General features: G+C 41.9%; 2 protein-coding genes across 4 annotated transcripts in view; both read right to left on the reverse strand.

Annotated features, from left to right (window-relative positions):
* NAGLU (N-acetyl-alpha-glucosaminidase) overlaps nt 1-927 on the reverse strand; it is a 6,260-nt gene extending 5,333 nt beyond the window's left edge. Inside the window, exon 1 of the mRNA XM_085310433.1 lies at nt 479-927. Coding sequence (XP_085166559.1) covers nt 479-927 — 449 coding nt within the window. The remainder of the gene's footprint in view (nt 1-478) is intronic.
* Nucleotides 928-2,198: 1,271 nt separating this feature from the next.
* Nucleotides 2,199-23,831, reverse strand: part of ATP6V0A1 (ATPase H+ transporting V0 subunit a1) — a 32,497-nt gene continuing 10,864 nt past the window's right edge. For 2 of the 3 annotated variants that reach the window (XM_085310362.1, XM_085310361.1), the window contains exons 9-20: nt 23,192-23,404; nt 22,341-22,491; nt 20,774-20,913; nt 19,877-20,031; nt 19,342-19,432; nt 18,455-18,573; nt 17,882-18,098; nt 17,145-17,252; nt 13,792-13,899; nt 11,448-11,565; nt 10,774-10,945; nt 2,199-4,565 (exon numbers count right to left, since the gene is read on the reverse strand). In XM_085310362.1, coding sequence (XP_085166488.1) covers nt 4,472-4,565; nt 10,774-10,945; nt 11,448-11,565; nt 13,792-13,899; nt 17,145-17,252; nt 17,882-18,098; nt 18,455-18,573; nt 19,342-19,432; nt 19,877-20,031; nt 20,774-20,913; nt 22,341-22,491; nt 23,192-23,404 — 1,686 coding nt within the window. In that variant the 3' untranslated portion in view covers nt 2,199-4,471. Of the gene's footprint in view, nt 4,566-10,773; nt 10,946-11,447; nt 11,566-13,791; nt 13,900-16,344; nt 16,420-17,144; nt 17,253-17,881; nt 18,099-18,454; nt 18,574-19,341; nt 19,433-19,876; nt 20,032-20,773; nt 20,914-22,340; nt 22,492-23,191; nt 23,405-23,831 lie in introns of all 3 variants that reach the window. The other variant, XM_085310363.1, reaches the window with a different exon arrangement.

Consider the following 23,831-nt stretch of genomic DNA (forward strand, 5'->3'; position numbering starts at 1 on the left):
GCACGGCACGGCGCGGCGCGGCGCGGCATCACGCTGGATTATGCTGCACGGCACCGTGTCGGCTGCTAGCAGAGCCTGGCGGGGGCTGGGGGACCCTGGAAGGACCCGCGACCCTGGGGAAGGGAGCAGCGTCTCCAGGGACCACATCCGCGCGAGCCCCTGCTCCCGGAGCTGCGCGCGGCCGCAGGGCTGCAGCGTGTAGGTGTCTGGAGCTGCCTGCTGAGCCTGGGGMCAGGCAGCACCGTGGCCTCTGCTGGCACCGCTTACCCTGTCATTCTGGTTTGTTTTGATAAACAAAAGGTTAAGTTTTCTATCCCTGACTCAGGCTAAGTGGGGCCAGTGCCAAGGTGCGTGGGGGGCTGCAGGCGACGCTGGTGCACGCCAGTCCGGGCCGCRGGTCGCCTGCAGGGAGGGATGGGGATCGCTCCAGCTCTGGCAGTTCCTTGTGGCTCTGCTGGATGATCCAACCAATTCCCACTTCATTGCCTGGACTGGCAGAGGGATGGAGTTCAGCCTCACGGAGCCAGAAGAGGTGACACCGTTTCGCTTCTCTCCATGCTCTGGGGGAGCAGCCACCACTTCGAGGCTGCAAACGCCCCCGTGGTTTTTCCTCTGGCCTGCCAGCGAGCCCTTCAGCAAGTCAGTTTTCAGAGGAGGCCAAAACACTTGGATGACGCAAATAGCAGGTTTAACAAAGGCTGGTTTTAAGTTTAGGCTCTCTGCAGCGCAGCGAGTCCCGTTTCCCAGAGCCTCCGCGCTGCCGTGCGCGGCCGACGTCGGGCACGGCGACTCCAGCCCTGAGGACCCGGCAGCGAGGGCGGGAGCGGGGGCGTCTGCGGGGGCTCCGCGGCCCCGGAGCCGCGGGACGGCCTGAAGAGGGCACTGCGAGACCGGCGGCGGGGACCCCGCGCCCCGGGCGCGCCGCATCCCGGCACGGCACGGCGCGGCGCGGCTGCTCGACACCCCGGCGGGTCGGAGCCGAGCTGAGCCGCAGCCCGCTGCTGCCGGGCGGTCTTTACGCTCTCGGCCTCGGGAAGAGGGTCGCAGCGGCTCCAGCCGAGGTCCCGCAGCGCTGCCAGAGCCCCGGCGCGGAGCCGGGCACTAAGCAGCACCGTGCAAACGCGAGCTGGCCCAGGGAAAGGCGATGCAGCGCTCCGCGCCTCGGCCCCCGGGACGCGAGGGCTGGGCGCAGAGCCCGTGCACCCCCCGGCAGGGCTGGGGGGCTGCGGCCCTGCYAGCCAGCAGCAAGGGCTGGCCCTGTTGCCCCACCACGCTGGGAAAAGCCAAGCAGAGCCCTAGAAACAAGGAGAAATATTTTGATTGCACAGGAGGAGCGGCTGTGCCCCAGGGAGTGGTGCAGGGGAGCGGGGCAAAGGGTGAGAGGGGAAGAGCTGCCCCTGCCCCAGCTGGCAAGAGACGGGGGGGGGACGGAGCCACGTCCCTGGTGCAGGAGGGAGGGAGGCAGGAGAAGACTGCGGGCAGCGCCCCGCTTTGCAGGCTCTATGAGCCTCCAGGGCTCCCGCCCAGCTCCCTGCCTTCCCTGCCACGGGAGAGGCCGCTCCCCAAAACATTACGGGCCTGGAACCTTATCAGGCTGCAGGAACAGCAAAAACACAATCGCCAAAACCCCACACGTCTCCCTTCTGCCCTCCCACGCGCATGGAAAAAGCGCCTCATGCAGCTCAGGAAAGGCCTGAGCAAACACGGTCCTTCCAGGCCGGGGCCGGGGCCAGGCAGCGGGCCCAGCACGGCAGCGCCAGGATTGTTGTTTGCTCTAGCCCAGTGRAAGGGCGTCCACGGAACACAAGGGTTTAATCAAGCCTTAATTTTTCTTCCTGCATAAACACTTATTTTATTAACTTTGGGGGAGCAGGTGCTGGAGCGAAGCCTGCTCTGCGCCCTGCTCTGACTTTAGTCCGGTCCATTAACCAGGGCTTGAAAAGCACCCAGACACTGCAGCTGAGCCATAGCCACTGCACTCAGTTGTTCAACATGCTCTGTTCTCACCCCATCCTATCTTACCAGTCACCAAGCAGGAGTATAAGGTCCCCACTCTCCCAGGCTTTTGGGGCTGTGCTGTGTCAGCTGGGAAAGATGCTCTGCTCAGAAACAGACTTCCAGGGAGCAGTGTTCACAAAGCTTAGGACATGACCAATAAATAAATAAATAAATAAATAAATAGAGGCCACACCACTTCACCACTTCCAGTACAGTTAAATTATTAATTTATACAGTGAGTATCAGTAATGCATTTCACCTGGGCAGCAGGACTGGTGTCACTGCTCCACCTGCAGAGTACTTTTGATTTTGTCTTTCATTTTGCAAACATCATTGTAAACATGCAGCGAGGTTTGCCTGTAAACACAGTAATTACCTAGGGCAGCTGCCCAAGCGCAGTGCAAGGATCCCCTTGCCCCATGCACTCGCACGTGACGGCGGGGAACGCCACTCRGGGCTGTGGTTGTGGTTGTTCTGCCCCCTGCATTAAGTGCAAACACACATCCTTCTCGCATCACTGTAAGCAGCCCTGCACTGCACGGCACTTCCTCTTCAATTCCAGGTTGAGATGATTCTCATTATGTTCTAGTTTTTCATACACAAATACTATAGATCCACTGTGACAATTAGACATGACAAAGTTGCACACAACACTAACACACATGCACACGCGACTGCTCCAGCAGCTACATCAAATTGGGGAGTGCAAGAAATTATTCACATTTTGCACAGGAGAAAAAGCAACAGCTACACTGGTGAGATACAGCTGAGACCCATTTCCATGGAGACTACTTTGGCAAGACAGCCTCCTGTTCTCCGTTAAAGGGCTTCTTAGATGAGCAGAATACAATTGCCATGACAACAAGTCACTGGCATCTCCATGTTTACAGTAATTGTTTGCACTGAAGTTAGATCTACCTGGTCATTCTCAGATATCCCTGAACCTCTAGGACTTTACAGGCTTAGGGTTTTGTTTTTAAACACAAAAAACAGGAAYGTCCACTGTCAGTAGTCAGATACTCAAGACGACAGTTTGCAGCACCAAGTTCTTCCCTCCTCCGTATCACCTTAGTGTAAGAATTACAATACGGGCTTCCTTCAGACTACCTACAAATAATCCTCCATTTATTTTGAAAAAAAAAAAAAACTGTTACATTTTTCATTCTAGCTAAACAAATGCCCTGGTTTCTTTTGTCTAGACAGCCATGGACTTGGAAGCAGAGTCYAGCTCTACACAACAGGGAACAGAATTTTAGGAGCAAGATGCACGATGCTGGGAACRAGCTCTCTGAGTGCACGGCTGTCAACAAAGTGAATGACATGAACTCAGTCAAAAAGGAGAACGTCCCCCCTAGCACCCCCATGTGCACGGGCACCCAGACACAACAGGGATGTGTGCTAACTGCTACAGTTTAAAAAACACCRGAACACCTACCAATGCCTATTACACCCAATTTATACTATTTCTGTCCAGAAACTGCCCAACCATTCTGCCCACACCACAAGCCAGACCGAGTTGTGCAGACTGGCCCCAGGGTGCTTGCCCATGGGCCCTCCCCAGACTAGCCCTGGCAAGGCAGCAGAGGACTCTGTGCTCCAGCCCCCCGTTCCCACCAACACAGACTCGGCAAGTGCCACCCTTCCAGCTCCCAAAGCAGAGCTGGAACAAGCAGCAGGCTTTCACTGCCGGCCACAAGGCTTTGTGTGGGATACAAACCTGCCGTGCACATTGCTAAGGAGCATCTCCTCTCTGCAGAGGAAAGGAACAGTCTTTTCTGTTCCTCCTCTGCCAGGAGAAATGTGGCAAGGGAAAGATGCTACTCCCTCGCCACAGCAAATGGAGAGTCCCATACACTTAGCTGAGAGTGAATCATGCCTCTTGAAGCCATGGCCACAGTTCAGAGAAGAGCTGAATCCCAGCAAGGGGTAAGAGACATGTTTTTGCCAGATAAAAACATTGCACATGTGGAAGGGTTAGAGGTAGGAGGAGCATGCCCTGCATTGTGAGCTGCCCATGCTTGTGATTTGTTTAGAAGCAGACATAGGATCCATACATAAAACTTCCTTTAAAAAAAGTTTCTCCCCTGAGCAGCAAGCTTTACGCAAACTGAAGCTGTTATGCCTTTTTTCCCCTGTGTGTTTTTATGCCCACTCAGCCAGAGCTGCATTTTTCCCATACCGCTCTGATAAGCCTGCCAGGAAATTCACAACACGAGAAATACACTATCACACATCAAATTTAAACACTTCATGCAATTAGTATCCTCAGTGGTAAAGTTAAGAAAAGCTTTGATCCAGTGTCACTCATTACCAAAGGATATCAAAGCTCTTGGCTTTGAAAAATCCATGGTAACACTTGAGTTTGCTGCAATAACTTAATTTTCACTATGGGAGGATTACATGCAACTCGGACACATGGGACAGGGGCTAACCACAGAACACGAAGTTTAACACTGCTCAAGCTGAGGGATATCTAGTCATCAAATTTTCCTTCACGGATGGTATCAAACGAGAAAGGGAGAAACTTGAATCCAGTGCCAGTGTAGAACTTGTTCTGGAATTCAATCCTGAAAGAGAGAGAAGAGCGATTATTCATTAAAAAGGCAGGTCTCAGATGCAAGTTAGAGATCAGCAAGAACTCCATCAGAAAAGCATCTGTGTATTGACTATGAAAAATTAAACAAAACTTTAAAGAGGAAAAAAAAGAGTATTAGAGTGTAATGTATCTATTGGCAAAACAAATATATTTGTTTGATATTTCTTGAACAGAATAGAGGAAGACCATCCTCCCCCCCAGGGGCAATGCAAGGGCAACAATAAAAGGAGGAACTCCCTATCTGCAGTATCACTTAGAAGCACCCAGAAGCATGCAACGGGGCAATGTATTTCCTATAAGCTCATAGTACTAAAGCTCACATTTCAGTTATAACAAGCCTAGATTGTGTGATGCCTTGTTCAGACTTCCTCCCTCAGTTACTTTTATTTACTTAAACATATTTGATCTAGCTCTAAATGACTACTTCTGCAGAGCTAGGGATGTGCGTATTGTCTCAAGCTGAATAGCAACTTTGCCTTGTTTGCTTGCTTCCCCAAATGAACTAAGTTTAAAAAAAAAGAATAACTCGAGAGAACTGTCCAATGGTCAGCAACTGCCAAATAGGGAAATGAAAAAAAAAAAATAATTCCGTGGTCCACAATAAAAACAAGCACAGTGTTTCCCTGAGGCTCATGAGAAACACTTTCCATTACGTGGTTCACTAAAAAAAACCTAAGTCTCTGTAGACATCAAGCAACAGCAAATCTTACCCTGAATTGTTTTAGAATTGCAGTAAGTATTTTTACAAAATGTAAAAAGGCTCATTTGAATTATTTTTTTTTCAAATCAGGAATCATGTCAAACCCCAAAGCTCTTGGTATTTCAGCTGTCAAATAGTATTTTCCCAACAGAACTCAGGGGTAAAGCTTTCAGAAAAAACATCTTTTTCCTGATATGTTCTCCTGTCTGTTCATGAAGATAAGCAGAGAGTTCCATGCAGAGGAATTCCTAGGGTGAGCAGGATTTTCCGTGGGGGAGGAAAGGCTTCTCGCCAAGACACTCCAGTTTTTCAGGAACCCTGATAATCTCCATAAGTATCCTGTGACTAACTAACTATTCTGTAAGCGAAGGCAAATAAGAGGGAGAAGATTGAGTATCTGAGTCACACAGAACCCACTGTAAGTGAAATGTTAACCCTGATGATTAACTGTTCCACTACAGGCTGGCCATGACATCTTAAAGCTCCTCTTGGACACAACTGATCACAGCTGGATGCCTCAAGCTCAAGAAGAGGCTGTTGTAATGTCAGGGAATTAGTGAAAAAGTTTAACCAAATGCTCTGAGCTAAAGTTTCGGTGTGCTTTTCTTGCAATTGCCTGCAGGTACACCCAGAACCCAAGGTCCGTTTTGTTATTAGACACTTGCATACTCTCGGAATCATCAGATGTCACRTGTACTAGCTTCATTGCAAACTTCGGGCTGTCTCTCTCATTAGTGATAGAGTTCTGCAGAAGATTTACTAGACAGCACTGCAAATAGATTGGAAAGCTTGTGTTTTGCATTAAATGTACTCTTCAGCTTTTTCAAATTAATAATTATTTTAAGTGTTTGTTGGACTGTAGATAGATGGATTCCAGCCTAACAGAATCATAGGTTACCCACATCGCTTGGAAAACTAGACAGCTCACAATCTCATTTGGAAGCAACTAAGAGCCATCTGTTGAACAAAAAAAAAAATCTATTTTTCATTTAGTACAACTGCAATTTCCTACTTAGTATCTGTATTCTTAAATGAGCATGTCAATGCCTTAGGTAGGCAGTAATTCAGAGGTACCTTAAGGAGGGTAGCCTCAGTACCCCTTACAGCTACAAAGCGACTGGTGTATTTTTGTAGAGATTGTTGCAGTCACTGTTTCCCAAAAAGGACAACTGTGATTCATATGCAGTATCATGGGTCACTCTATCCTACCCTTACAGGAGACAGCCTTTTAAAGCAGCAGTGTGCCGTTATACTGTTATGGTCACATTAAAGACAAGCCTCAGGCTCATGACCTTTACAAAGCAAAATAAATAAGATTCTAGCGAGTGGGTGGGGAGTGGGACTTTACTACTCCCACCTCTGCTCACTGGATTCCCAGAAGGATGCAACTCCAGCACACCCACGCCTCTTGGAAAGTAATACTCCCCCTCTGGTGGCAGAACGCCAGGAGCTTTGCCAGGGCAAAGGGGGGCCTGCCTGTTTGTCAAGCTGCAGCTCACTTCTCAGTTTACAGCTGAGAACAGCCGTCCACACAGCACCACATAATTGCTTCTTTTTATTTATCCTGCACAGTCGTTTGAGGTTCACCACATCTGTTGTATTTGAAATCTATTTTGAAGTTACTGCACAGACCCAAGAACTCTCCAACTTTGCCACTTGGAACAAAACAGGAATTGTGTGACAGTTTCTTGCCTTCAGCTGCATTTAACATTGCACAGCCAAAAGGATTATTTTAGATCTATTTCACTGCCTCAAGAGGGCTGAGTGCCTTAGTACATTCTGTGAATGCTTATGGATCAGTGGCAAATGGCTCACGCAATGCATAAATAAAAATCACATTTGTGTATGTCTGAAACACAGCCACAACTGAAGGACACACATCTGCCAGGGAACTGGTCTTGAACACAGGAGGGAGAGAACAGACTGAAATCTTTAGCAAGGGCAGATGAATACAGTTCTCCATGCTTACCAAACCTATACTGCTATGTGGCTGGGAACCATGCTATGCACATGAATGGACATAGCTTTCATGCTAATTTTGAAGCAAATGGGAATTTCCTATTAAAGCCATTCTTAACTCTAGTGGTCCCCTCCAACACTTCCAGAGCATAGAGGCCTTCTTACATTCCTACCAGGAAAGGAAGAGCTTTGCAAGACCTTGTTTTGCCTCTTTAACATAACAGTACAAAAGTTTGGAAAAAAAGYAAGCTGAAGAGGTTTATTGTACAGAAATAATCTCTCATACTGAAGGATTGGAGACTGACTAAGAGACAAACACTGGATTAAATATAAGTCATGACTGTCTTTCAGCATCAATCTCTCTAATAGTGAAATATGACCCCCAACACAAACTTCTCAGTGCAAAGCAAATCAGGTTAATTCACAATGTATGTTGCTATCCATTCTTTCCAGCTATGGCCTAATCTTGGAAAAGGAGGGTGGCCCCTCAATTATCTAAAGGCAGGAACATTCCCCCCGCCCCCCAGTGCATGGTCCCTTTGGTGTAGGGACTTTTTCTAGAGAGAAAAAGCTTCAATTCCAGCTCAGGTCTAAACCTGAGGCTAGAATATTGCATCTACAGGAAGACCTCTCCACTGAAATAGTATTTCTGCAATTCRTGATGTTAGGACCTTGCTACTTTACATTCAGTTACAAATTTCTCCTATTGAATAAGGTCTACTTTGCCCACATTAGAACAGCTGAGTAGTTTAAAATAAGATGGTAAGTTACCTTAATCTAAACAGTGATGCCAAACTACATTGCTGAAAAGCAAATGCAAAGATAAAATATTTTTAAGAACAATGATGTTACAGTCAAGAGGAATTAAAAGCACAACACAGGTTACAGCTCAGACTGCTATTGAGTTCCAGCAGACCTCTGATACACAAGACAGATTTTGGSAGCACTTGAGAGTTCTTGCTTTTATAACCCTAAGCTTGAACAGATTTTCTCTTAGATAATGTAAGGTAAAATTTTACACGCTCAAAACATATGTTTGGGGAAAGCTTCAATTCTGCAGTTCCTTCAGCAAGGGCTCTGCAGCTGTTTTGCATGCAACTGTTACATGTGATTAGTACTATTATTCAGCTTGCTTTCTGTTTTCTTGCCATTTCAGTCACATGCCATTTCCCCTTAAACATTTCCAAGACAGTTTAAGTTTACTCTACTTTAAAGATAGGCTGTCAATGTGAAGAGCCTCTTCTTGGCTGAACTTTGAACTTGCAGTTCACACTTGTTTCAAGTACTCTGTCAGTGGCATCTCTAAGTGCAGTCTGTGCTTATTAGGTATCTTAAAAAAAATATATATACATATATAACACCTTACTTATCTTAAGCTATCCCTTCACAAAAAAAGAAAAAAATAGCACCACAAGTAGAGTTCACTATGAAGAAAAGGTATTCAGGACTGCCTAACGTTCAGAAACGTGCCACAAAGCACTGCAGTTGAGAGAAGCAAGATTTTGAAAGTTAACCACAGATTTCACGACGAGCTGAAGATCAGAAACACCATACACAAAATCAAGTACTGTTTAYCGTCTGCTCTTCTTGGAGCGCTAGCAATAACATAAGGCAGGGTCTGCAGAGTTCTTTCCTTCACACTGATGCAATTGTAAAGTACAATGGCAGTAGTATGAGGATGAGGAAACACCAGCCAGTCAGCAAGAAGTTCTAAAGCGCCTGGTATGAGGATTTCTAGGCTGTACGCCAGGAAAAACAGAAGCACCACCCAGCAGCCATTTTCAGCAGCGGCCCCCAGGACGGACTCCCTGCCTGCACAAGATGGCTACAACGGAGAGTTGCTGTGCGAATCTCTACTCGCTTGATCTGTGAGATGCAGGTACACTRGAAGTTTCAGTCTGCGCTCAGACTGCTACTACTGGAGAGTGCAAAAGGAGAGTATTCTCCTTCCCTCAAAGTTCAAGAAAGTATGAAAAGGCTGCAGCTGCCTTTTTTTTTTTTTAATCTGTCAGAAATTCAAAATGATACTGACTTCCTTACAGAATTATTTATTTATTAAAAACTGCTTGGAACAGGATTTCCCTCCCATTTAAGCTAGGCAAGATATTTCTTGTGAACTTCATGGAACTTCACAAAGCTTCACTTTGTTCTTCTGGCCTACCAGGAAAGAAATTACCAAGAAGAGATGGCAGCAATCAGAACTCTCCAGAGCAAAAGAATAGACTTACACTTCCTCAGTGCTAAAATTTAGTTTGAAGAGAATTTCTAGAGGACATGCTGCTGCTTTGATCACACCAAAGCACTAACCAGATGGAATCTGAAGTGGAACAGTAAGTGCTCTTATATATGCATTAGAGAAAGCCCTTGAACACTTTCCATGCTTGTGTGCAGAGAAAGTGAGAAGTGCAGTAGTGAGTAACTCCTCCTTCTTTCCTGGCTGCCTGCATACTCAGGAGATTAAGGATCATGGGAAAGGGGCTAACCGAGTAGCAGCGACTAGACAATAGCAAATGGYTAATGTTCCACAGCACCCCAAAAGGGAGACAGGCAAAGTTGTCCCTCTTCTATACAAGCTCTTATTAAGAYGACGACCACATGCACCATTCATCCTCTATGCAGGTAATAGTGAAGAATCTGACAAAGAGGTACAGCTCAGGAATCAAATGCATACAAGAGCTCATAGCTCAGAGATTTTTAAAACAGGTTATACAGTTCATTTTGAACTGATTTGCAAGTTTGTAGTCCCAGATTTTGCCTTCCAACTGTAAAACAGCAATATACAGCCTTATTAAATATATTTAAGACTAAATTTATTATCCTGTTCATAAATTTGTATAATTTCTTAAGATAATGATATTTAGAGGTGAGCATTCGTTTTCAGAAAACTACAACCTAGACATATTGATTTGTATTCTCATTTTACTGCTTGTCCCTTCACATTTCCAATTCAAACAGTGACATTCAGCTTTCCTTGCAAAAGGACAGACTAGATATGAAAGAAATGATATTCAGTCACTATTGTGCATTAAAGAAAAGAAATGTTAGAACCAGGCAAGAAACCAAAGGGCAGAATGAAAAAATCCTACTGAAAGCCACAAGCACTCATCCATTTGCACAACCTTCCCTAACCTGCTGCTTACACAGCTTTAGTTAAATTTAAGTGCAGAATAGTTACTCCTCACAATTCCTAAGCAAAGTTTACGCAAGTTAACAGAAGAGTGTGTTATATTACTGGGAATAAAGAGTGAAGGCTATGAGTCTTTTAAAGACTTTATGCTGTCAGAGGCCATCTGCTGTAGGACATTTAGRTAATATTTGTGGCACTTCTGAATATTGCTCATCTCAGCTCAGTATTATCCATTACTCTGATTTTATAGATTTGGGGTAAAGGGTTACACTGTGACACTGTGTTAAAGTCAATACAACTTTCCAGAAGATGGCATTTCTGCAGATAGTCTATCTGGTGGCAATTTTCTTGCTGTGAAGAGCTTTGAAATTTCTGGGCATTCCAGTAACTCACCAGTGCAAGCGAAGAGCATGGAGAAAAGCAGACAGGCCCTCCATGACCAGAAGAATTGCTACTGTTAGGGTAGCAAAGGCGGCAAATATGAAGACAAGGCCAAAGCCTCCACCCAGACTCCTCACGCTAAGGCCAGTGTGGATCACCATGGTCCACAGCACTTCCGAGAGCTCTGTGAAGASAAAAGGGAGGAAATAGCACATTTCAGAGAATTCAACCAGAAAAGAASGGTTACAGTTTACTTATAAAGCAAAAAATAAAATCAGTCAAACTCCCACTGCAATGAAACAGTGCAAATTTTTCCCCTCTRCTTTGGAAATTTAAGAGGGACAACCGTTTTTGTGGCCCAGTACTTCAGGATCATTGCCTCCAATTATTGTTCGTGGTGCAGGGCAAAGTCCTTGCTCAGCAGTCATTTGTTTTATTCAGTGCTTTGAACTCCATCTATCCCCTCTAGATCCAGGCAGCTTTTAGGAGAGTACTGTGTAACTAGACACAATTAGGTGTTTAGACCTAATCACCACCAGCTAATGCACACACACTTCTGTTCTGTTGCAGCAGTGCCTGATACTACAGAGTGGGGAAGTTACTTGCATTCCTGCCTTCACCAAACACCTTTGTCCAGGTTGATCTGTGAAACTGATTCAAACTTCCACTTTGGATACAATACTCACGTGCATGGGCTAAGCTAAGAGCCCAGAGCCTCAAGTAGGATGCAGTATTTGAAATGCACCCCAGGCAGTATTCAATGGTGTGGATAGCTTGGTATACCACAGTATCACCAAAGTCAAACTGAAAAAAAAACAGAAAATAAAGTTGCAAGACTTCATTAGCAGCAAGTGCTGGCCAACTTAGGAATGAGCATACTACCTTGGGCTATTATCTAGGCATTATGTTTGAAGTCAGACACTGATAACTGTCTTCTCCTGGTTACCCAACATTGTTTACTTTAGCATGTCCGTTATATATATGGACTGATAACTGAATTGTCTTCTCTTGCTAGGTTTTGTAGAAAGATTGTCCAATTGCTGTACCTTGAATATTATTGTTTTCACATTCTATTGTATTAAAGAAAGATATTTTAAAATATCAGCCACGGACTTTGCCAGGAAAAGACTGTTCAGCAACAAGAWGGTATTTATATGAATTCACTGGTAAATTGTATACATTTCTACAAAAAAGGAGATACTATTACAAATAATGCTTTTCTTTACACAAATAATAATAAAGCCCAAGTAAATACTGTGTATGTAGCTTTGCTACAGGATCAACAAGAACATCTTGCAAGATAGGAACTTGCTCTTTTGAAAGCAACAATAATGCACAAAATGATCTTGAAAAAGTCACATCTGTGCACCACTCATCGGCAAAGTCTCTGTGTATTGGTAATTTTTTTGAAATAAATGAAAAGAACTCACAAGAAAATTAGTCATGTAGGACAGTTTCTTACATTGCAGCTTGGAAAATCATTCTCTACACTTTAGATTTAATTCATGTTTTAGAAACTGCTCATATTTAAGTTAAGTGAACACTAAGTTTTAAGGACATCAAGTGATTCATGTTCTAGATATGCACAACAAGCTATTTATATTCTTTTTTCTCCCCTGATGTATCAAGGGCAATAAGTATTTCATACAACTAAGTTAAATCAGCTGTCAAAAGCCTAGTCCTCTCTCCCACAGAATATGAACTGCAAAGTTCTTTGATAAAGCCTGCTTTGGTCAATAGTACCACCTCTCAGCACACGTGGCAAATCAACATACAGAAAATGGAATATGATAAATATTTAAACAATGACCACTTACAGCTACATGTAGCTGCTGAAGAGAGTTAATGCTTATGCTAGGCAGTGGGAGAATGAGCAGGTTTGCTTTGGCATACACTTTGTAGCTTTACGCATTTTTCATATGTTTATGATACAGGTACACCAACACTATTTTATCTCCCCATCCTGTAGATAGTTTATAGTAGTCAAGAATTACCAATGACACAACATAAGGCAAATGAGACTTGCTTCTTCAAAAGCTTAGAAGTATAAACTTTTCAGTTTCAGACCTCTGAATTAACAGTTTTCCAGGAAAACTAAGAAAGATCTTCAGTCAGGAGATGGCAAGACGAACAAACTAAATAGATGAAGTAATTAAAGGTCTGTTAATGGAGGTAGCATTGTATGAAGAATTAAAAATGGCCTGTAACATGTAAACAACTAGACTTTTTGGAAAACAAGATGYCATGACATAACATGTTTAGTTCATCATGTGATTTATATCAATGGGAAACATTCCATATACACATGAATGCAAAGCTGGCTGTAGTCTTACCACCTCATCCTCTGTAGGCTTGAAAACATAAGTTTACATTTAGTGCAGTGTCCAAATCACATCATTAATCATGAACACATTCAAGAWTTTTCTCCTGAACATGACACAGTAAAGCAGTTACATATTTCATGCACTGCAGAGACAACATAATGCTGGGGAACTGTTRGAGGAATCAGAATGCTCCCAGAATAAGTGAGATTAATTCTTTTTTCTTCTCTACCAGTGGTAACGCAAAGTAGTTATTATCCTCAGCAGTCAAAATGAACAAGTAAACAAGATTTCATTATTCCAAAAATATAGCACTTGGATTTTGGCTAACTCTGGAGAAACAAATGAGTAGCACAAATGCATTGTACTTCAGTGAGAGCATAAGTTGAATAAGCCATCTGGGAGTACTGTGCAACTCTTGCTGTGTAGTCTATTAGGTGATGGTTCTGAGTAATGAGAGCAGACAAACTAATGAGGGCAGACAAAGCCACATGTCACTTTATCTGCAAATTACTTCCCCCTTCCCCTCTACCCCCCCCCAGAGTCCTAGGAAGGACCAGAAGTCTATAATACTTCACTGTTATGAAAATATTTCACTGAAAATATTCCTATTTAGTTTTAAGAACTTGGAAATCAGGAGACAGAGGCAAAAAGTCAGCACCTTCTGCCAAGTGCATTSGCCTGAGACAGAAGATGATCAGGTGCTTACCTCTTCCCCTTCCTCAGAATGAGTAGATAACTGGTCATGTTGAATGATCTCAGCATCCTCCTCAGTTGGTCCATTGCCCACCCGGATCCCACCAAAGTTGTGTGTTCCCTAATGCATGTAAGAAAAGAAAGAGCAAAGCGTCGTTAATTGTTTACTGCAATAGTGGATGTTACGACTCCAAAAGCAGCAGCAGCTCACAGAAGAAAAAAAAAAATATTGAGGCCCAGGTGAAAACAGCTGTGTAACTCTTCCCCAGCTTGAATGGGAAAGATGCTCACTCCTGCTAGGGCTGAGGAAAAAAGTYTGTCTGAATGAATACTTGATATATTTCTACAAAGTAATTGTAACCCTGAGTAAAAGCCACACAGTTCAAGAGGACATTGGTTGGAACTGATGTGCAACAAAGCAACATTTTGCACAACAACTGTTGGACAGGCACTTAGAAACTGACTGAAACATCATTGTTGTTTTAAACGAAACAAGTCACATAGAGGCAACTCAAAGCAGAATAGACTGACCCTAGTATGTATGTGTGTGTATGTGTATACACATGTATATACGTACACACACAACTTGCTCCCCCCACCAGTGYATCAGGCATATTGGAAAAATCACTTTCCCTTACTCAGAAATTTTACATTGTGCAAACAATTCCTTTTATAGATATTTGTTCTACATTCAGCATCTGAGATAGCCTCAACTCARTTACACTTTTAATAGGAAAGAATAATCCACAAACCATGTTGAAACTTTGCTTCTAATGTTTTCTTCTAATGTACTCAAGAGTACCTCACTTGGCAACTGTAACCATTGCATAGTTACATCGGATTTAAGGCAGGCTTCCTCCTCCATAGCATCTTACTACTACCAAGAAAGGACACACAACCTTTCATCATCYGACAGTGTCTTCAAGCAGAGCTTTTAGGCATTGGGAATGCATACTGGACAATGAAGGCCTAATTTGCACATCTCTGTTTTTGGAATTCTGATCAGCAAGCAGCTATGTGCATGGTACAGCAGGACTTCCGTTTCTTTCCAGATGCCCCAAAGACAAAAAATGCTTATGACTGATCTGAGGCACTATAAATCAAAACCTTTGAGCCTGACCCACCTAGAGGGTAAACAAATGCCATGAGTGGAAATAAAAGCCTTACATACAACTTCAGCATTATACTGGGAACATCTGTGACATGGAATGTAAACAGGCTAACTCAAAACATTAAGACTTCATACATTTAGGGATGACTGGGCAAATCAAGGAGGCTTAAGACTGACCTGTCTTTCACAGTTTGTAACTCTAGTATACCAACAAAATGGCTGCTGAATGCTTAAGACTGGAATTTGCACAAACTGTGAATTAAAGACTGCATTAGTTTTTTTCTAAAAACAAACAAAGCAGACATATATGCTATGGAAATAAAGTGGAAAAAAATAAATTAGAATATAATTGTAGGTAAGACTGAATGATTTTATCAGGAATTTCAGCATCTTTGAAACATTACAAGTTACTGATGATCAATATTAGTATTCTATTCTTATTTCTCGCCTGTGTGGATTTGTATTTATACAGCTTTTCCCTCATACTTGACAATCACTTATTTCATACTTCTAACTATACCTCATCCAAAAATCATAAAGATCTTTGCTCACAGCTTCTTTTACTCTGAAATACACTTAATATATTGGTTGGACCATGCACAAAAGATCCATTGTAATTTTTTGTGCTTTCTGTAAGGCTGTTTAAAAGTTTGTGATGGAAACATTGACTAATAGCTACAAAAATTACCTCAAAAGTACATTTAACAAGTAAAGTGCACAGCTTGCTTCAGAAAGTTTGTGAAATTTAAGCTTCCCAGTTAGATAGGCAGCACTCACAACTAGAAACAATTTGAAATACGCAGTACTAGTGAAAGGACAAAGGTCAGAGCTGCTGCAATCTTCACTCTAGACAGTTTTGGGTGTAGAGGGTTGTCTACGCCATTCAGACACAGAAAAACAGAAACATCTGCTAATGATAGGGTTGTTTGAACATAACTGTTTCATAATATTATCAAGTCTAAGTGTCTATAAAGGCACAGATGTCAAAAAGTTAGTAAYTGTTGATAAGAAGTTGTTGGGAGGTCATCACATTAAGCATGATGTTTGTAAACACATAATGCAAACAAAAATGCTTCAGAGATGAGTCTTGATTTAGCTTAAACAAATATGCAAGAACAAGAGGGGGAAAAAAAAAGGGAATTTAACCTAAAGTATTCTTGTGCTGCTCTGCATGTTTTGATTTCACCAACACTCCTTCAGAGAAGTGTGTCTGCATATTTAACTACTGTGCATATGTTATGTGCATATTTAACTATTATCCTTCAGTCAGGTAGTTATTCCAGAATGTATCAATTTTGCTGAACTTTACTCTTTCCAAGAGAAAGGCTTTCACCCTAAAGGTGCAGTTGTCACTYAATTATGAAATTCAGATACATTCCATGCTCTCTTGATAATTAGATATATAAAGCCAACTCCCATCTTTAAATCCATCACGTGATTTTTAAATCCACTCACTGTTGCAGCCGCTGCTGCCTCTAGTGCCTGCTCGTTCGGAACTGTGCTGACTTGGGCCTCCACGGGTTGCCCTTCCTGATAGTGAATGGAAGAAAAGAAGGGGAGGAGGAAGAAAAAAAAAGAGAAAGGGAGACGAATGGAGGGGACATGGGAGGATGAAAGATGGTCAGAGAAGGGAGAGGGAGTGTCTTTAACTAAACTGTTCTTTGACTCACTTAACATCCTAAAAGCTGTCTGCCATACATGCAGGGAGAATTTTCAAGTATCCTCAGTGCACGTGTGCCAGGTACCTGTATTTTATATAGAGATATTTGACAGTACACAGTTGGAAATCTAGGTAGTATTCCAAGAGATAACCTCTCACATAATGACTGCGTAAGCTTGATTTTTTTTAAACGCATTCAAACTACTTTAATGAAGATGGCTGATAAGTTTATCAGCCACTTAAACTTATATCTCTGCTTCTACATTGTCAACCTAGCAAAGGCACATAAATGCATCCAGTAACCAGTAAGACTGTGTTCCTGAACCAGCTGACTACACCCAAGCCAGATATATTTATCATTACCATCATACAGGTTTTTCTAAAGCAGATTTGATGCTGGATCCAGATCTAAGAAGCACGTAGGTAATACTTTGTCTCCTGCAAAACCCACTTGCTTTTATGCCTAGGGATGTGCAAAGAGGTTTTTACAGGTCACAATACAGTGTGAACCTATATATCCAAGATAAGGCTAAAGAGCATAGCTTTTCAGCTGTAATTAGTTTTTATATTCAAAATATAAGAGGTAGTCACCCACCAAGTGCTTTCTCCTTAAATACTGATGGCGAAGGACCAGGGGTTTAGCTATCAGCATCCACGGCACACACAGTAACGCCACCACCACAAGGAAACACTGGAGTCCTTTCTGTAAAAGAAACAGTCTTGGATGATATAGTGGCAGTCTGTGTTAAAAAAAGAAATCACTAGCAAGAAGTCTCATGCAAGTAACACTGAATGACTGAATTTCCAGAGCATGCATATGCTTCACAATATTTCTCTCTCTTCCTGGGACATTGACAGGCACCATACTTGATGCCTGCTTGCAGCTGTCCCATCTGACTGCACAGCGCAAGTAATGCTGCTACTGGTTTAGATTAGGGAAAATCCAAATGATTCTGCAGAGAATCGCAACTTGGCAGATGTCCAATAGTGCTAGGAGGAGATGGTGTTAACATCTTAGCTGAGCTCAGAGGCACCACATTATAGATAAGGATGCAAGACAATAGTCCTGATCACATTCCACTATTAAGCTGAGCCCAAATGTTCTGGGGCCAGAGGTGACTTATGTTCAAACTGATACAAATTTCCTGTATAAGAATTATTCCTTCCATCTTCATCATTACATACTGTCCTCCTTTGAAAGTGATGCCATGTTTCCTCTATCACTAAGAAAAATTGTTTCATGCTTGATTTTACAATTATTATATATGATCAAAGAAAATCTCTAATATCATGAAGCTTTTCTGATCTTATCATTCTAGCAAGAACATATACCTGGCCTTTATAAAGCATCTTGTTACTGGTATCACTATAGGAGAACAGAAACATGTTGATAAAATGTATTAAAAGGCTGGGTGCATCTTTTGATGTGTGAGCATCATAGGCTGTCCATTTGTAGAAAATGAGAATAACAAGGTATCCAAAGAGTGATGACATGAAAATAATTTCTGGAATAAATCCAAGGTATATATTCAACGGCTTCTTGAAATAGCTACAGAAGAAAATGGAGAGTTTAAAATTACATTTGGTTAGCATGATGTAGGTGTAAGAAGACAAGCTTTTAATAAGTATAAGAAAAAAGTCTCTAGAACAAAAAGTCTCTAGAACAGAACTGCAAAAGCTAAGCATTCCAGTAATAGCTGGGACTAAAATATAGTAACTATCTGACACACATTATTATACATACGCGCACAAAAAAKATAATGTGTTATACTTCAACAAAAAGGTAGTTTCCAATAGATTAAAGTAGTTTCCAATAGACTCTTGCTTCTTAAAGKAATACATGCAGTCCACCCTAAGAAAATCTGTCATCCCTACTTCTCCACAAAAATAGAGTAAAGCACTTACATATGGTTGAGAAGACTCAATGTGACACCAAAGAGCATGTGGATAATGCCAAGAATCACAGACATTTTCATCTTAAACGAATTGAGGAAGGCCAGCTTGTTCGTGGCAATATTCCAAATCTGTGAAAAAAAACAACACTGAATCAGCCAAACACCAAGTAAAAGGAATCAGAGGTGAATGCAAGAGCAGTTTATAAAGATGCATTTGTCACACACATCTCTTTGGGAAAGTAGCAGCCAACCTTTTAAGATAGGAATACTGTCTTACAATGACTGATCCCACCGCCAAAGCAAGGTTCAAACTTGCTTACTTTTAAGTTAGGTAAAAGTTGCAGGAAATAAGCCAATTGGCTGCAAACTTGACAAAAAACCCCCTATTGTTACCCATTTTAATGAGCAATTAAACATAGTTCTAATTTTTTGTACTTGCTYTTTGATGCAGAACACATGCATTTTTTGTATCATATGTTATAAACATAAAGAGCAGTGTTATTGATCTAAACAGCTAGGAAATGACAAGATTACTTAGAAATTTACATTTCCAAGACTGACAAGAGATGCAACTTCTAAATTTTTCTAAGGTAAAATGGTAACTCAGTAAAGTGTCTTGTAAGTCTCATGTCAGAGTTGGTTAAAATACTGCAGGATAGAAAGAATGAACAGGAAGCCTTTTATGGTTCTGAGAGCAAGTCCCTCTATCCCAAATCTAGTGTCTCAATAGGAACCAGATTCATTTTTATCATTGATGAGCATTCCCAGCAACAGGCATACTGAGCTTGCTAAGGGGATGGATGGTGCATGGAATTCTTTCATACTGTAGTGGACAAGTGCTTTTCTGTTTACACAGAGGACATTCTTAAAAGACAGCACAGAAAGAAGAGCTCTTACTGGGTCAATGCCAAAAGGATAGGGTCCACCAAACACCCCTGGAATAGCAGGGTTCAGCTGGAGCAGAGGGGTAGTCTCAAGCAGTTGCTCTCTGTTTGGGTATAAGTACATTATTCAAACATTAACACAAGCAATTTTTACATCTTTCTTTTAAAAATACTAGCATCCTTCTCTTGGGCAAGGCACGAATATATCAAATTGAGAAAGTTATAAGCTTCCTACATGGCCATAGAGATTTGCCAAATGAGTAACAAACCTGTCTGACCCATTATTCAGTGTCACAAGAAAAAAAGATGCAGTGGTCAGGAATTTTGCTATGTCTGTGAGGAGAAAGGTACTAAGCAGTAACTTTAAGTTTCCTGAAAATAAGCTAGTTAGAAACTCGACAGATATCAGACTTACACCTATCTTCCAATTCTACCTGAGGCTGAGTTCAAAAATCTCCCCCTCACACCCCCCAAGCTGGGAAGAAGATGTGGAAAGATAAGTCACTCTTATCAGTGTCACTCTATCTAGTTATTAACTGTTTACTCACGTCCAATTGCTTGAGAACATTGGCCGGACACTCCACGATGAACCAAACATATTGAGAGACTTGGAGAAGCAGTCATTATAGATGAGGCCCGTGTAAGTGGAGAATAGTCCCATTAGTAGAATGATGTATCGACCACTAAAGACAGTGTTGAACATCTAATAGGAAAAAAAAAAAAAAACACTCCATGAGAACAAGGTCTCTCAGAAAGATGGAACAGTTGAATCAGTCAGTTTCAAGATAAATATCAGCCATGTGCAGTAAAGCATGAAGTCTATTTCCTCATGGCAGGGATTAGGGCTATAGGAGGTAGAACTGCAAGAACAGAATCTGAATACAGAGCATGAAYGGTCAGTATGGCCATCCATAGAGAATCTGGGTTTGGCTGAACAGGAAATACTGCATTCCACACACTGATGCAAACCCCAGGCAGCAGCATAAGTTCCAAACTAAGACAGGGCAAACTGTTCCAGCTTTCTCTATACTCTGTCAATACATCTTAACCTTGCTTTACCTCCTATCAGCCTAAGCTCTGAGCAAGTAAGACCCACCTAGATCAACAAATGGGAAGAAACTTTGGAGACATATAAATATAAATTAATTAGGGATTATGCAGTGACAGAACCTCTTTATGGTCCAACTGGGTTTGGGCAGATACGCTGTTGTAAATTAATCACCTAACTAGCCTGGAGTAACTTCAAATGTCTGAAAGGAAAACAAAAAAGAACTCACTATTATAATGAAATGATGCTACTGAGTCTGTGACCTACAGATTCATCAGTCTGTCTGTATGCTTCGCAAATTCCAAATGTAAGGAGCAATAGCATTCTCAAGTCAAGAAAGGGAAGATGTGAGTAACTCTGCTTTAAATGCAAAGCAGAGTATGATCTGCCTCCTTACCTCATTGTCACTTTTCTGTGACAGAATACGACTTTCCCTGAGTACCATCCAGACAGCAATCAGAGTCATCAGGATTCCATGGCCGAAGTCTCCAAACATCACAGCAAACAGAAACGGGAAGGTAATGATTGTATACGGTGCTGTAAGAGAAAACAACACTCCTAGTGTACTGTATGTGAATAGTCCAGATTTACTTAAGTAAAATTTATTTACTTTTTAGTAAGAATAAATAAATAAATAKCCATATAATTCCCAAGTTTGTCCCCTGCTTCTGAGTGGGATCAGCCTCCACCGTAACAGCCATCATCTTTACTAGCCTCTCTTAATACTGATGGAAATAGATTCTCCGTGCTTAAGGATATGCATCTCTATTCTTATAAAGCTCCCTGCCAAGACCTATTGCAAGTGCTGACCTGCATTCTACCCAGCACATGTACTTTTGCCAGAAAGCCAGAAAGGGCAGAAGGCGGTCATCAATCCTAATAACTCCAGACTGAACATAAACAGAAAAGGGGAAAAAAAAGAAACAAACACACACACAAATACACACACACACACACTCTTAAGAAACAGCAAGTGAGAAAAATAGATCTGTGCCTTTTCAATCCTATCTGAAGGACAGAAACTTTTTCTCCCACTGCCCAGCTCACCTGTTTTCTAGGTTAAACTTCAAAGTTTCATCTCATGGTTTTAGTTCATCAGGTCTTGCAAGTTAATATATAACCTCAGTGACTAGGGAGCCTATTTATCCCCCCTCCATGAAAAAAAACACACAGTGAAGTGATCCACAAAAGAAATTCAGTAGCCTTTAGATATAGTTGATTATTAATGCCTAGAGAATGACTAAGCTAGGTCTGACTTGAGAAGCAGCAAGACAGGCACTTGAGTGTAATGTGGCATCGCAAAGACTGACAACTCTTAAAAAGGTCCCCAAGCCTCATTCTTTGATACTGTTCAGGGAAAACTATATTCTGTCACCAAAGTTTATAAGACTTTTTTCAGAAAATGTAAACTATAAGATGACGATAAACTCGGAACCCAGACAGCACATGTAAAATCATGCAAAAATTATACTGTAGCAAGTGCAGTTTAGTCCTGGGAACTGAAATACAGATTTGGCCCAAAGTAATTGGGAATTCATCACTACTGCACCTGATTAACCCAAATCTGAAAGCACGACTGGCGGTCAATATTTTTGCTGAATGGGATTACTTTATTCAGACATTTATGAAATCAAAACAACCCATGCTAAAATGGTGTAGTGGGCTGCATTCAGACCCTCAGGCAAAACCTGAGAACCAGCGTCTCACCCAGGTCTTTTGGGGAGTTCCACAAAGGGAGTCATTCAGCTGTAAGAATGAGAATTAACAAGCCTCTGCAGGAATACATTTCATAAGCWGTTCTCTGAAACTGAGTAAGCAGAACTTTGCTTCAAGCCAGTGATAAAGAAAGGTACTAACTGCACTATCAGAAAATTTCATATGGGACAGACAATAAGAAGAAATACCAAGACTAAATAAAAAAAAAAACTATATAATGTCTTGGACTTCTGTAAGTATGGATTTACCTGGATTTATCTCCCGGTAAGTTCCAATGCCGTAAGCATCAACTATGTTTTGAAAGCCAGAAGTAAACTTGTTAGTTTTGTTGTATGTTGGTGGGGTCTGATTGGTTTGCATCCTGTTTAAAATAGATGGGACAGTGGATCCACTGTGCTCCTGTTTACAGAAAAGAGGATTAGAAAAATCCACCCTCAGAGCAGTGGAGGACAGAATAAAAACTTACTTTCTTGTTAGCATTTGGAAAACTATGAGCTTGCATTATTGTATTCTGCTTACATGATGAAGAAATACCTGAGTAGTTGAAGAAGGTTTGCCAAGTTTCCACAGTTCTCCATTTGATATAGCAGGAAAAGGACTCATAATAGGCTGAGCATTCTCTGATTAGGACAGATATGCAAGCTCATACAAGATTTTTTTCTAAACAGTAAATGAAAGAACTTTCAAGACATCCAACTCTTATCTATCTGACTAAAGAGCGAACTTATTTATGTTGGGGACAGCTCCTTTTAGTAAGTTCCACTATATATCCAAACAACAGGACTACAAAGGACAGCTAAGTTAATGACATGTACCAAACTCAAACACAGGAAAATTTTTCTAGTAAGTCGTTTTCCTGAATTTGAAGGTTCACACAAGATATTTATAACAAAGTAAGGTACACAGCAGATGATCTACAAGCCACAATTCCTGCACGCTAAATAAAACGTACTTTATGAGCACTGACTCATAAACAGCCCAAAGGAATGGTTTTCAGAGACTCACAGTTGGGAAAAATCAATTAATCCATGTTGTGTTTGCTGACTGTTGCTAATCTGCTTGAACAGAAGCAGGCAGGAGCAGTAGAGCAATTACTCACAGTGCCTCTTCTGAGAGCAAACTGGATAGAATCAAGGTCAGCAACAGGACACCAGACTTCAGCAATCAGGCACTTTTGTGTCACATCAATGTTGCACAGATTCAGGGTATGATAGATGGCCTTCATCTTGCGCACTTTGATGAACCAGACACGGATATTTTTAGCAGCTGCTTGCAAAACTCTTTGGCGATGATCTTCTGTTTGGTTCAGCACCTTTCATAGAGAGGTGGGACAAAGATCAAGCAAGGTTATTGGCCAAAACTTGTAGCATACAACCACGCACAATGAAGTAGTGTTGACCAACAAGACAAGCATTATCCAGATGATGAATGAAAGAACCCTCTTCCCTCACTCTGTGCACAAGACTGCCACATGTTTGCAATATATACTTAAGTCTCCATATTAATTATTCTACTAGAACAGTTAAGGCTTCTTTCCAGGTATACTTTTCAACTACTTTCCTCCTCCAACTCCAAGATCAGTGGATATTTCAAACAATCTACTGTTCAGAGGTCAGAGAACTCTTTCTGTCCACCCAGGTTAAAAGGAGATAGAAGAGTTCTACAAGTGGGGCATACACTGCCTTAAGTAAACACAGAAAGATTATCTTAAAAGAAACTTTCTTGTTTTCTCTTTAGTA

This window comes from Rhea americana, unplaced genomic scaffold (genome assembly GCF_003343005.1).
Source record: "Rhea americana isolate MKP2758 unplaced genomic scaffold, rheAme1 scaffold_319, whole genome shotgun sequence".
NCBI classification, from domain to species: Eukaryota; Metazoa; Chordata; class Aves; order Rheiformes; family Rheidae; genus Rhea; species Rhea americana.